At 39.6% G+C, this 14,291-nt stretch overlaps 2 protein-coding genes across 2 annotated transcripts in view; one reads left to right on the top strand and one right to left on the bottom strand.

Moving 5' to 3' along the window:
* The first annotated feature begins 4,789 nt into the window (after positions 1-4,789).
* Positions 4,790-11,720, top strand: B3GAT2 (beta-1,3-glucuronyltransferase 2). The gene is made up of 3 exons (XM_026845132.1): positions 4,790-4,960; positions 10,616-10,764; positions 10,844-11,720. The coding sequence occupies exons 1-3, from the start codon at positions 4,816-4,818 to the stop codon at positions 10,928-10,930; spliced, it is 381 nt and encodes a 126-aa protein (XP_026700933.1). The 5' UTR covers positions 4,790-4,815; the 3' UTR covers positions 10,931-11,720.
* The window catches only part of SMAP1 (small ArfGAP 1), a 73,808-nt gene continuing 70,956 nt past the window's right edge, over positions 11,440-14,291 (bottom strand). Inside the window, exon 10 of the mRNA XM_026845131.1 lies at positions 11,440-12,426. Coding sequence (XP_026700932.1) covers positions 12,292-12,426 — 135 coding nt within the window. The 3' untranslated portion in view covers positions 11,440-12,291. The remainder of the gene's footprint in view (positions 12,427-14,291) is intronic.

The following is a 14,291-nucleotide window of genomic DNA, read 5'->3' as shown; positions in this document are numbered from 1 at the left end:
GACTGTTACTATGAAATTAATTACGAACAGTCAGCAGCTCTTCAGAGGTTCAGTGAACACAACCTAGTAGAACAACAGAAAGTTGGATGAGAGAAAGAATTAGTAGAAGGGCTAAAAGGAAACAGGAACAGCAAATGTTTTGGAAGTCTTCCCAATCCAGAGAAACTGGCTCTTAACCGCTTTACTTAAATTTAGTACAGTCTTCTCCTGTAGGGAAACAATACTGATATTTGTGCCCAAGGATCTGGGTATAATTTAGAAGCATTAAACATTGTATCTGATATGTAAAATGTTGCTTGACAGAAGGGGAAATTAATCTATCCTCCCTCTGCAAGCTTTCTAATAGTGAGGATGGTGAAGCACTACATCAGATCACCTGTGAGGGTTGCAGAGAAAGCTAGATCAGTGACTGACAGTTTTTTGGATTTGTAGACCATTTCTACAAGTTTTCCCATGGAGGCATACCCTTTTTACAGTGAAGTTTACTGACAACAAACTTGCTTTTTGAAGTTACTCTCCTCTAAGCGTCGGAGTCCCTGAACCACAAAAGCTACTGGGACAGATTTTCTCCTTTTTTTACTTCCTTTTACCTCTACCTTTTTTTACCTCCTTTGAAGCAGTGGTAAGTAGGGGCAGAAGCTCCATTTAATTCCTAGGTAAATGGGCAGAGCATCACTGAAGCTGAGCTATCCCTGGCTTGTAGGGCAGTCGTGTAAGTTTTGCTGAAGCAGAATTTGGCTTTAAATGACCTATGAGTAATGCAGGATGCCTGTGTGAGAACTGATAGGGAACCTGGATGTGCTTGTGCTTTAGCCCCTAACATTTTCCCCTGTTGAAGAGTTGTAGTGAAGGAGCTCTAGATCCTGTCTTTGGTAATAATGAATCTGAATTTTGCATACAAATCTGCTTGAGTCTCCCTGGGATGGGGGGGTGCGAGCCTGGACGATAACCTATAGCCTGACCAGTACAGATCACAGGTTACACAGGGGTTGAAGTGACAGAGAAACAGGGGGAGGAAAAAAGCTTTATCTGTGTGGCAGCCAGGTTCGCATTTGCAGAGATCTTTGAATCCTGAATAGAAGCTCATTAACATCATGCTGCAAAAACACTAGGATGGTTGTGCCAGTCTGGAAGTCTTTTCACTGTAGCAAGTATGGCCATGTTTCCTCCTGTCTGTCATTTGCCTTCATTCCCCTTGGGCTTTTATGTTTTATTACTGGCTTGGTATCTTCCCTATCCATCAGTCCAGTGCATCCCATTAAGCAGCTTTTCTTGATTGACTAATGAGATGCTATTTTTGGCAATGCTTTTATCACTGTCTTTTATTGCTCAGCTACATTTTCTGCATTTTCACTTGTTATTCTTTAGTGGTTTCTCTATTGCTACTCTATTTACTGTTCTATACCCATCACCTCACTGAGATTTCTTTGGTCTGTTGTTACTCCTCTCTCCTGTCACTTCCTCACCCACTCCTTGCCACTTGTGTCCCCGCCATTTCATTCAGGTTTGTTCTACCATCTCACAGAATCCTTTTCTCATCTTCCCGCATCCAGTACCTCACTCTCCCCCTATGCCCAAGACTTCCTTTCAAATAATCTAAAAGTAAATAGAGGACAAAAGCATTTCCAGAGGGAGATTCATCCTACCTTAAGATAGCTGTCTAAGCCAGGCAGGATGAATCACATCAGTAGGTTCCTATTTCTGTTCATTAACTATTGAAGTCTAACTAGGATAGACCAGATGCTAACTTACAGAGAGTTAAGTGTAAGTAAGATGAATACCATTCATGTAAGCTACTAGAACTTAAAATGCTGAGTATTAAGACAGCATTTGCTACTGCACATTAAAATGACAGATAGAAGAGTAATTTAGGAGGCTGTTTGTAAGTTATAGGATTTTGGCAGTTGTTTAACCCACAGCAATAATGCTATTTAGAATGAACATGTTTTTGAATCGCCTTTTTGTGTTCCAGTGATTAGCAGCATCAAATTCCAGATGCAAGCTGGCCTTTTAATCCCCCTAATAGCTTTCTCCCCATCATGCATAATACAGCCTTAACACATCAGTATGTTAACTGCAGTAATGCTCTTCTCGGAAGATTAGAAGAATTATTCCTACTTTCATCTGCCTAGTATATCCCGAGGCTGTAAGGTATTTCAGAATTAGCATAAATACTGGTCTAGATGTGTTCCTTCAGCTTTTACTTAAAGGGATTGCTGTATTCTTGACACTTGCTTATTTCATTCTCCAAAAATGTAACCTGTGAGAATAAAGAAAGTAACACAAGGACAAAATACAGAGCTCTGTAAAGGGTTACGTACTTCCTTCTGATGCATGGTGACTTTACTGACTTAACTCATAGACACAGAGATGGACCCAAGACTGTAGTAATTAAAACTTCTTGGGTCATTTCATGCTGGTTTCCTGAGGTCAGTGAGATACTTTTCGTTGACAAGATTCTCCTGCACATTGTATAGGTAAAGGATTAATGTAAATCAGTCTGGTTCTGCTAGCATAAATGCTGACACTGCTGTTGACCCAATTCAGAAGTCTCGTGTGATCTGTCTCAGTTTGCAGTACAGCTGCCCAAATGCTTACCGTGAGGAGAAGCAAGGTCTGGGCTTACCAGGCACTAGCTACTCTCTTGTAGTTATAGTGTGCCTGCCCTTGTCTTGCAGCATTTTATGTTTACCATGGGTGCAGACAGTTGGCACAGGGTAGCTAAAATGAGGTATATCAGTACCCTAGTAATGGGTTCAGGTATCCGTACTCTCCAGTAGGTATTAATGGCAACACAAAAAAAGTTAGTGGGCATCTGTGTTCCTCCTGTGGTTAATTCTGGTGTAGTGGAGCTGGGTGTACATGGCTTGATGGTGCCCTTGGAAACCTATTGTAAATGTGCCTAAGTAGACAAGCCCAGCAGGATGATGCCCTGTGTTTGGATGTTAATAAAAAATTGTGAAATAGATGTATCATTAAAACCAGAGCTAAAAGATCTTCTTGAGGTTTGATTGTTTTCCATGTCCAAGTAGCTAGTTGCTAACTGCATTTCCTCAATGGAAGAGTGGGAGAGGTTGGAAAAATCTTAAGCAGGGAGAAGTTACAAACACATTTCACAATATAACAATAACCCGTAGAGGTTCATGGTAGTCTCTTGCTGGCAGTTCAATAGTCAGTGGTTTGGACAGAATACTTGTCATGAGAAACCCATATATTGCCAATTGTATACAAAGCCTGTCTTACCCAGTACGGGCTGCTCCTACTGAGTGAGAAGGTTTGACTTGCTGCAACAGTTATTGGGGTGGAAGTGAGAAAATTTTGCTAAACAAATGTAAAGATACACACAGGACTGGAGGGAGAGAAGGTACATGCCTCTCTTCTGTGTGTACATACATATTTGTGGATTTAAAAATATATATTTTATGCTTTCCCTATGTGAAAGTTCTCCTAAGAATCTGCTAATATTTCTAGCCTAGAATGTGAACCAGAGTGACATGACATCTTTGTTTTTTCTCGTGTGTCTTCTGGGAGTCTAGATGATATGCATGATAAATCTTTCACCTTGGCAGAAAAAGAGGGAAGTGTTTAATATTTAAACAAGGTTGTCTTTTACTTCAACATCTATCGATAGGGGACTGCAGTTACAAATATGTAAAACTGTGTTTGCTTTTGCTAACAGGAGTGCTTAGAAGCAGAAAGGGATAACCTTTCCTTAAGGAATAGGCCTCAACTACAACAGAAGGCAAGAGATTGTTTTAAAAATTGATCACATTAAGCCCACCTGACAGTGAAATAGTTTAATATTTGCTTAAATAGGACCATATTTAAGCATAGTAGTCAAAAGAGTGGCTTTTGAACCAGTGTGGTTAAGCTGTGCAAGTTGCTGTGTCCATGCACTCATCATCTTGAGTTCTCATGCCAGACTGTCAGTGATTTTCCCATGGGGAGCAGTGTGTCAGGGTTCATGTCATGTTATCTTCTGTTTACTGAAGAAAAAGGTCTACTAACCAGTGAGCGGAATTCACCGACTCACAGTCATGCGCGCTTTTTGCTAGACCTTCCTCTGGATTAGATGAGGACCATGTTTCCAGAATTGCAGTTAGTTACATTAACACCATTGGGAAAAACTCCTGTTACTGATGGCAAACTAACAGAAGCATCCTGTCTGACCCGCTTTCTTTCCTTCTCAGAAACTTAGCAATGCTTTTCAAGAGAAAAAGTAGAAGGTAGAAAGGCTTGGCCAAAACTTAAATCTTTGTGAGTCTTTAATAGATCTGAGCTGCATCTATCGTACAAACCTGCATGTTGCAGGTAGGGGAAGGGTTGTATGTCACAACTTCTTGTACTCAGTGTATTTGTTACCAGTCTCAAATTAATTGTACTTGTTTTGATGAAGTGTGTATTTGTCAATCATTATTATAATATCCTCTCTTGCTGGGCTTGTACAATACCTCAGCAATATACAAAATAAGCCCACTGCAAGAATGCTATAGTCTTGCAGATAAAAAAGATCTGCTACACCTTTGAAAACCCAAATAAACAAGAAAACACTGGTTGTTAATGGCTTTTATAATTTTTATTTTTAAAAAAACCATAAATGAATAGGATATTTTCAGTAGAATTGAGGTGCCTATGGGCTAGAGAGCTGGAGATTTCACAGAAAATGAGTGGGCATGTGCAGCTTTCAAAGACTCACTCTGTGGGACTGAAATCTGTAAGCTAGAATTGCTTTTAAATACCTAGTCTTACCAATACTTACAGAAAGAGCCTACTAGGAAAGCGTGCATGTAGTCATGCTGTGCCCGCCTCTTGCAGATGCGCACGACCCGCAAAGTGTCGGTATGGCCCGTGGGACTGGTAGGAGGACGACGGTATGAGCGCCCAGTCGTGGAAAACGGCAAAGTTGTCGGCTGGTACACTGGCTGGAGAGCTGACAGGCCCTTCGCTATTGACATGGCAGGCAAGTACCAAGTTTCATGATACATGAATGTTTCTCATAATGACTGTTCTTCCATTTTTTTAATGAGTGGGACAGAAGCATTTCTCGGCATAAGCAGCTTTTAAAACTTGTGAAGTGCAGCCACTGTATGTAGCCCTTTAGCACTAAATATCCTAGAAGTCTTAGCTTGCACATCTCATCTAATTAAGTCACTGCTTGGTGATATCTGAACTTACTTTCACTTGTTTTTAATTTTATGCGGCAACTTTTTTTTTATGTTGTATAAATTGTTTGTCTGAAACAAATTGTAAATTAATTCATCCAATTAATTTTTGCAAGGAGCCCCTGCCTTTTCTTGTGTCATCAATCTATACCAGGCAGTATAAAAGCGCAGACCCTTCTTAGACCTCATGTTGTAAAAAGCTACTTTATAATTGACTTAGTAATTTTTTTTATTGGTTATTTGGAATGACGGTGATGACTGTAGATGGCTATAGTTTGAAACACTGACATGAGGGAAAACCAGCTCCATTAGGAGCATTACCTGCTCATACTTTTACTGAAATTATGGAAGGGAGAGTTATAGGGACAAAGATACAAGTGTGGAGAGTACAGGAAGTTATTGCGGATCCACAAACAAGGAGTTACTACTTTTATTAGTCTTCAAAAAATAACTGAAGAAATGAAATTACATTTTTAATTTCAGCAAGGAGAGAAATGGATGCTGTGAAGGCTGGTAAAAAATTGTGTTAAGTTTGCATCTTCATTCCCCTCAGAAATACGATGGAAGGGGACAGGCAAAGAGTGGAACCTGTAAATCCAGAACTGCATAGGCATCTGAATAGGGGTAGTCTACAGGATGAGTGTTAATACTCAGTTTTCCACTCTTGCCCCCTGCCCGCACTCCCCAACATGCCCCTGGGGACTTGGAGGACTTGTTAGCTAACCAAAGTTCATGCTGTAGTACATCACTGGCAATCCTCCATCTGCTGGCACCAAATATACAAGCAATTTAGGTTTATACCATATACTGCATCCCCACTTTTAAGCACATAAACTTCTTATTCTGGACTCCAAAATACAGGGCCAAATTCAGATCTACTGCAAGTGGAGACAGGTCCTGCTGATTTCATTGGGATCAACTCAAAGACCCTACCTGGCCAACTTCCCTTCATTCTTCTTTGAAATGTACTCACACACAGCAATCACATTAGATCAGTTCAGTAAACATTGGTTATTTCTTTTGGGAAGTTTGTGATTGACACTGCTATTCTCCAATGCTAAATTGCATTCAGAAAGCAGAGTAGCTGTGCTTCTGCTCTGGCAACCAACTCACCATATGAATTAGTTCTGGTGTTTTTTAAGTTCCACCTCAGTTTCAACGGTAGGTGGGTTCTTAGAGTTTGACACAGACTTCTTTATCACCAGGGAAGAAAAGTAAGAGAGAATTGGGTGTTGTAAGTAAAAAGTGACATAGATTCTGAGGTAGGCAATGTGTTGTTTATTATAGGCACGATTTAAAATCTTCTATATTAAATGATGCTGTTAGTGATTTACTTTTGCCTTGTTCCCAGTGCCAGAGGTTTTGACCACCCCTGAGAACAAGTTAGATTGTGATTCTCCTAATTCCAAGCTTGTTCAAGGAACACAGATGCATGTTTACATTAGCATTCCAGGAGCTACTTCAGTCACAGAGATTAATCCATGCCTGTCAATCACTGGGCAAGCAGATTTTGGACTTGTGGTCCAGAGCTCATCCACTGTGCCCTAATTCTGCTAGGGCCTGAGGAAGCACCTTTTTTTTTTTATTTCACTATAGTTACGAGATCTTTAGTAAATCTCATATTTCTTATGGTTCTCTGAGAAAAAAAGGTAGTCTATTACTGACACTGCAAAGGATGGCATGTTTCGTCTGAAAGAGCCACTGCTGGAAATCACAAGTACAAACAAAAAAATTCTTAGTGGCTGTGGCAGATGCCACGCTCAAAGCTACCCCCCAACCACCCCTCCATCAAAGGGTAACAGCTATTTTAAATGTTGAGTTTAAAATAGAGAGCCTCTTATATGGTGAATTAACTGTCAGCAGATGCCTTTATTGTGAACTAGAAGAACTCCTGGTTGAGCATCCCTGCCTTATTGCAACCCAAATAATACATCACAGGGGGAAGATAACTTGAACAAAGCAGACCCCAAGCCATGGCATGTTCAACAAGCCAAAGGTACTACCTTGAACTGTGTGGAAACCGGCATATCTATTTCAACATTAGCACTGAGCATTAGCATTTATATGCTCTGGAAATGATAAACACTCCCAGTTTCTAGCTTGCCTTCAGCTACTCTCCTATCTAGAGCATTCAGGAAGCAAAGGCATTAATCACAGAAAAAAAATCTGTAAAGACCAGCTCAGTCTAACTGGATGAAGAAGAATGGTTCTGCCTTTTAACAGAAGCCATTGATCTAACACAAGTCAAGGTGTGAATTAACAGAAACAGCTTCTGCAGAAAGAAGCACAGATGTAATCTTTGTCACGTCTCCCAGGTATCTTGTCCTCCAACAAATTAATTCTTATCTAGGTGGCTCTTAGCCAATTAGATTTAATTTACAGCCTTTCATTAAAACACAAAAAACCCCCAAAACACCTTTTCACACCAGCTATGAAACTGTCCTGTGGCATTTCGTGTGAACTTAGGCCAGTATGACCTTGTAGAAAGAATGATCACATAAAAGAACTGTATGTGTGTAACACTGTTCAGTTATGCTATGCTGGAGACAGTAATCCCAGATTAATACCTGTTTGGGGATAGAGTTCAAAGTAACAGTGTGTTTTCATCTATTACCACAGGATTGTTATCTACTGAGTAAAATAACTAGCACTAGTCTGGTCAAAACCTGAGCCATTTCCTCTCTTTTTGATGCCAAAATGATCCATCTGTGATAAAAGTCAACTGAAAGTTGTCACTAGAAAATGTAGTCGTTCTGGTCTATCTACATAAATACAAAATGTCATACATATGAAATTAAAGCAGTTATAAAGCAGAGATGAAGAACCAGAGAGCCAGGAGATAAGTCTCCTTGAAATATTTTGCCTCTTCAAGTTGCTGCTTTATTGGATTTTTTTAAGAAGCAAAGACTGCATGGCTACTGATCAAGGACACAAACCTCATGCCACAGGCCAGTCAGTGCACAGTAGTCCCATGTCCTTGCCACGTACAACACTTAGTTTAATAGTTTGACTTCTAGTTGATACCTGAAAACACAGGGGATTTTTGATAGTGCCCTAAAATGATGATTTGCAATAGCAAGGGCACGTGTTACATGCAGCAGGCATGGCACATCCAAAGATCTGTGCGTAGGAAAAATCACCCTCAGAACTGAATCCAATTTTTTCAAAGGGGAGCAAACTTGGCAACAAGACAACGTAGGAGAAATTAACGTATGGATAAGTATGGGCTATAGGGGCTGGGGAGCCAGGCTGAGACACACAAAGATCAGCAGAAAATATGTCTGTGTTTTCTGCCTAGAATGGGATTCCTGCTCCACTCTAAAAAATAGGACACTACATTAATTTTGGTTTTCACTTCATTTTCTCCTTTATGGATGACCATCTTAAATCAAATTAGATCTTAAAATCTTTTTAAAAAGAAACAGCAGTGCACACAGCTATCAGGGCTCCAACAGCATTTTCCCTTGCAAAGCAAATATGGGGGGTGTGTGTGCAAAATATCAGCCACACTAATGCCGAATTGCACAAAAAATTTAATAGTTGGTTTTCTTTCTCAGTTAGAACAAAAACAACCCTAACCAAAAATACTTAAGCAGGTGAATTTGTTCATCAGTGATAGGTCTACGGTTATCTTTCAAGGTGCAGAAAGCTGGCTGTGTGCACCACAGCTTTCTCTTGCTGAGGGAGTTTAAACTCAACCTCAGCTCTTCACAAATGAATACACGTGGCTACGAACAGCACTGGGCTGGTGCCCACCCTGTACTCCTGCACAGCCAGGCTACAAGTCATAGGAAGCAACAAAAGCCTGTAGCCTGCTGAAGACAAACCCCTACCTGGGAAGAAAAGTCCCAGCTGCCATTCTTTTGCCTGGTACTGCTTGCCTAAACCCTGCAGCTGCAGCAGAGAACAGCTGGATCCCAGCACTGCTGTAAGCAGGTGGTGCAGTCTGCAGAGCAGGAGCTGCAGAGCTTATCCGCACAGAGCAAGGACAGGCTACAGCCAAAGCCTTGCACCTCCTGCAAGTCTTTTATTCACTGGAGTACTCAGCAAGGTGTGGATAAGCCCTTTCCATCCAGACACCTACTTTTTATCTTAGGCAGGATATAATGTGTAAAGTTAAACATGTTTTCTTCAACCATGTCTGTCAGTGAACTGGCACCTCAGTTTACATCCAACCCGTAGTCTTCATCTGCAGTGTCCAAAAATTACTTTGTGGTGTCTTCCTGTGCTTTGCTACAAGCAAAAGGACAATGGTTAAAATAAAAGTGTGTTTTCAGTGTGCCTTCTTCACGTGCAATACAGTAATTGCCTCCTTATATTTTCCCATTTAAAAGGGTCCCATAAAAGCCACAGCTACTTTCAAGGAAAATATAGTAGCAAGGTAATTCTAGTAAAAAAGGGGACAGATTTATATGCCATTAGAGAAAGTTATACTCATTTTTAAATGAGATAATTTTAATACTGGCTTTAGAATTAAATGTTCTTGTAGTTTTCCAGAACAGATGTCAAAAACGTTATTTCTGCTGTTATAAAGGGACAGCTGGAACCACTCTGAACTGACAAAAAAAGGATTCCTTTGGTAGGCTGGGCAATTAGACATAAGGAGTTACAAATGTAATTTTTCTTTACAAGTATATCAGTGGAGTTTTGAGTCATACTTAAGGAAGCATACATGCGCCTGAACCTTGCTGAATGAAAACTGGAGAGTTCTATAAATAATGGCAAACTGGAGATTCATGAGAGCTGCTTCAGAGAGGGTGGTTTGTTCAAACTAGTGATTTCTCAGTTTGCAGTCTCCCAAATGTACGTTGTTAGAGGAATGCAATGCAAAGAGGGGCATGTGCACCCACGCAGCCCTTTCAGCCGTGCTGTGCAACGCACAGATCAGCCACAGACTGTCTTGCAGATCACCGGTGATGAAATGATTCACAAGTCCACAATAAATACACTGTGTGCAAGGCAAAATATTAATATGACTTGTTTTTCATCAACAATAGTTAAAGCTCTCTAAAGACCAAGTTACATCCAAGTAATATATTTTAACCTTTTTTCTGACTTTCCCCTTTAAACCTAGAAGTTTTTGTACAGTATAAATTTTATACATTTTATTTTAAAATTCAGTTTTATTGCTTAATTAAAAGTAGAAAGGAAGGATAGTCCAAGATCCTAGCAACAGCTGACTTTTCGGGCAAAAGCTGATGTTTTCTACATGATGGGAACTTGATTAAACGTGTTGAAAATATGTTGCAATTAAAAAAACATTTTGTTTTGCACCTGCAGGGCAAAACAAAACAATGTAGAAAGTACAAACCTACCAAATACTGTCTATCCATATAATCAAATTTACACATATTTAAGAAGAACATTGGAGATTTCTAGGCTTAAGTGTAACTTGCAAAAAATGTAAAGCCTGAAGGTTTTTCTTAACACTTTTTCCCCTCCCTCTCTCCAAGGATTTGCTGTGAGCCTTCAGGTGATTCTGTCACATCCAAAAGCTGTATTCAAGCGTCGTGGTTCTCAACCAGGAATGCAAGAATCTGATTTTCTGAAACAGATAACAACAGTGGAGGAACTGGAGCCAAAAGCAAACAACTGCACAAAGGTACCGATTTCCACACTTACTAAAACACTCTCATATCATCTCTGTGGATGGCTGTACTAACACAAATGGTATTTTCTAGGTTCTTGTATGGCACACACGAACCGAAAAAGTAAATCTAGCTAATGAGCCAAAATACCATCTGGACACAGTCAATATTGAGGTATGATCTGGAGACACAGCTGCACAGGAGGCACAGTACAACGGATGTGTCAGAAGGGGTTCGAATTCAGCCAGTTAAGAGTCTACGTCTGTGTGAGACCTTGTACTAGTCATCTGACGGACTTCTGTGGAAACAAAAGGAAGCTGTCAGATACTCTGATCAGCAAATCAAGAGGCTGTGCTTTGTTCTAACTCATTTGCATGCATTTCTGAACTCTCGTCTTAATAAACTGACACTTACCTTTGTTTTAAGGCTGTTTCCACATAGTAAAAGCAATCAAAGAGAAACACGGCTGCAATGGAGTGTTTTCCAAATCATCATTTATGTATATACTTTTTGTATTTATCCAGCTTAATGGTGTAATTATAAACTGATTTAACTCACAAACTGTTAATCTAAATATTTGCATAGATGGACCTTCCACACTGAACATGTTTTCCTTCATTAAAAGTAGACTTCTTAAACAAATAGCGGTCAAATAGGTCATACAATAATGAAATAAAAACCCACAATCATTTATGGATTTATCCTTTTAATATAGGGAAATAACATTTTATCATTACGAGGCACCATAAAATGTAAACACAATCACTGTCATAAACCTGGATATCTCTGCAAGGAAAACCAGATCTCTTCACACTGATTTACCTTGTCTACATATTGTGCCGCGAGTTCTCAGCATTACTGCTGTGTGCGTGCCTCGTGAGCCAGATTGGACACTTGATCACCGGAGACTCGAATGGATCAAATGGTCATTTTTAAAAGAATAAACTATTGATTTGTAGAATTACAGTAACATCCAGGTTTATCTTTCTTTCAATAACCGTATTCCCTGTTATGCACACCATAACAACATCACAGTGAAATGTATGATGAAACAAAATTTGTTTGATACACTAGAAAACATTGCTCAGTGATACATTTACATTCTATTTATATATGATTAAACATTTGTTCATACAGTACCTTCTACAAGATTACTGGGTAATTTTGGGGGGTCAGGGTTCATATTTTTGGATATTACTAACATGATAGCTACATCCCTTATATGCAAACATTTGATCTAGAATTTTGAGGGAAAAAAATCAGTATGTGGTTGTTAAGCAGCTTCTTAAATAGATGGTCTATGAAATCATATGCATTATATGGAAACGCTGCCAATGATGTATAAATGTATTCTTGATTTGCTTTTCACTACATCAAATTTAGATCAATATAGACCACAACACGGTCAGTCAGTTATATTCTTAATCAGAACAGCTGGGGAAAAAGAAAAATAATATGTACATGGAAGGAACAGTGAAAGTAAATGCCTTTGAACAAGGAATGTTGGGTGGTTGTTCGGGGCGAGACTTCTGTTGCAACTTTCATTTCCACAGTTGTGTGCTGAGAGTCTGACCAGAGGAGCTCCCAGTCCACCCCGCCGCTGTGCTGGGGGGCTGCCCAAAGCCCATCACGTTGCTGGAACTGCTGAGATTCATTCCAGCCATCTGCTGGTTCATCTGTGAAGCACACACAGGAGCCGGGTTAGCACTGGCGCAACACCCTGCCAGCCAAGACGCAGCCAGCCCCCAGCTAGCAACCCAGTTAGAGTACGTTCCCCTAACAGGAATGCTTCTCCTTAAGTAAAAATATTGACCCGATGTAAGTTTCTAAGCATTTCTCAAGACATCATCTTTTCCAGAGCCATTCAGTCACCATCATGCATCAGCTGACCGGCTGTAGCACTTGGTCTGTACATCAATCTGTATGAACACCCTGCTAGTGAATTCACCGAGCGTGGGACAAAGGAGTCCGATGTGCCTCAGCTGTCGAGAGCTTGCTTTCAGAGCTAAGCCACAAAATTGTGGCAGCTGCCATAAAGAATCACTAAAGCAAGTAATGGAGCCTTGTCTACATCTGCAGCTCCAGGCGTTTTGTGTTCCAGCAATGTTTCTTTGGAGACCTCAAAATCTTTAATACACAAGTTTTTATAGAAATTGTCCATTGAGGTGGCATTAACAAAGGATGAGGCGGATTTATAAACTTGAGCATTATCTAAATCTAACCATTCTTGCTGAAGAATCTACTCAAGATACCATTATTTCTTAAAAACAAGTGAAATTATTCACATGAAATTAAAGAAGACTTTTAGTTAAAGGTGGGAAAGAGTTTGAAATTCAGCACATTCACTTCAGTGACCATGAAAAAATATTTCTACTTTCTACAAATCACTAATTTTCAGTGCTCAATGTAAAAACATTATTCAGGTTACTGTCCCTTGCCTCCTCAAGAATGAACACTTATTGAGAAGCCAAACACCTAGCTGTACAGAGTGAGGATGGCCCCTCTCATGAGTCTGAGAGCAAAAGAGCATTTGGAGCCATTAAATCAGAGCCGATGAATAGGGAGGGATGTTGGATAAGCAACATTAGAATCAAGTTAGAGACAGCATTAGGTAAAAATCAGAGTTTATGTACACATGAACAAAGACTGTCAGTTTGCAAAATGAAACCAAAACACTGGTGGAAAAAAAAAAATTAAAATAAATTACAAACTAGTATTTCAGGGTAAAATTCAGTACTGTGTGCTTTCACATGTGTATCCCACAAAACCAACCCATCACTGAACATGGAAATTAAAAAAAGCTGATGAAAACATGCTTTACCTAGTTGTTAATCTCTCCGGGAACAGAATTCTTAAGCAGCAGACTATATAAAGCGTGCTATTCTGGTAAGTACAGCAAGCTCTCCCCCTTTCAACTGGAGCCAGAGATTAGATCACAGTTCCCCTACAAACCGTGGAATGTCAGCATGCTGACAACATCTGATGTGCAAGGCGTACAGAAACGGGTTAAGAGCTTGCTCTGTGAGCCAACTTCTAATACAGATTTGGTAAGAAGCATGATTTTAATTTTAAAGCCGATATGGGTCTTTTTAAAGTTAGATACCTAGAAAAAGACTGTTAACAGTAAATCCACAGAATTTCTTGATTTGATATTTTGAAATTCTCACCTTTTAAAAATTACTTTTCAAAGCAGAATGACAGCCTGTATTTTCAAGTAGGGGCTGTTTTATTTTATCTATGTAAGAAATGCTGCTTACCTTCATAAACATTCATACCACAGGACTAAGCAGAACAGTAAAAGCTAATATAATCCAATTTAAATAAGTCACTAAGGTTCACTTCCTGAATTAGAGTAAGCAGCACGGAACTATTATATTGTTATAATTCAAAGAATATTATGAAAAAAAAATATTTGCTATCATCTATACTGAACTCCAAGGGGATCATTTAGGTTTTTGTGTGTGTGTGTGTGTGTGTGTGTGTGTGTGTATGTGTGTCCCCCACTAACCTCTCAAATAACCTGATTTCAAGATGTTTCATT

Source organism: Athene cunicularia (genome assembly GCF_003259725.1).
Source record: "Athene cunicularia isolate RWA chromosome 3 unlocalized genomic scaffold, athCun1 chr3_part1, whole genome shotgun sequence".
Lineage (NCBI taxonomy): Eukaryota > Metazoa > Chordata > Aves > Strigiformes > Strigidae > Athene > Athene cunicularia.
Note: the sequence above shows the minus strand (reverse complement) of the source record. Positions and strands in the feature narration are given on the sequence as shown.

Coding starts and splice junctions, on each gene's coding strand:
- B3GAT2 (XM_026845132.1), top strand. CDS start 4,816: ATGCGCACGACCCGCAAAGTGTCGGTATGGCCCGTGGGACTGGTAGGA. Junction 4,961..10,615: donor CTTCGCTATTGACATGGCAG/GCAAGTACCAAG, acceptor CCTCTCTCCAAG/GATTTGCTGTGAGCCTTCAG. Junction 10,765..10,843: donor AAGCAAACAACTGCACAAAG/GTACCGATTTCC, acceptor GGTATTTTCTAG/GTTCTTGTATGGCACACACG.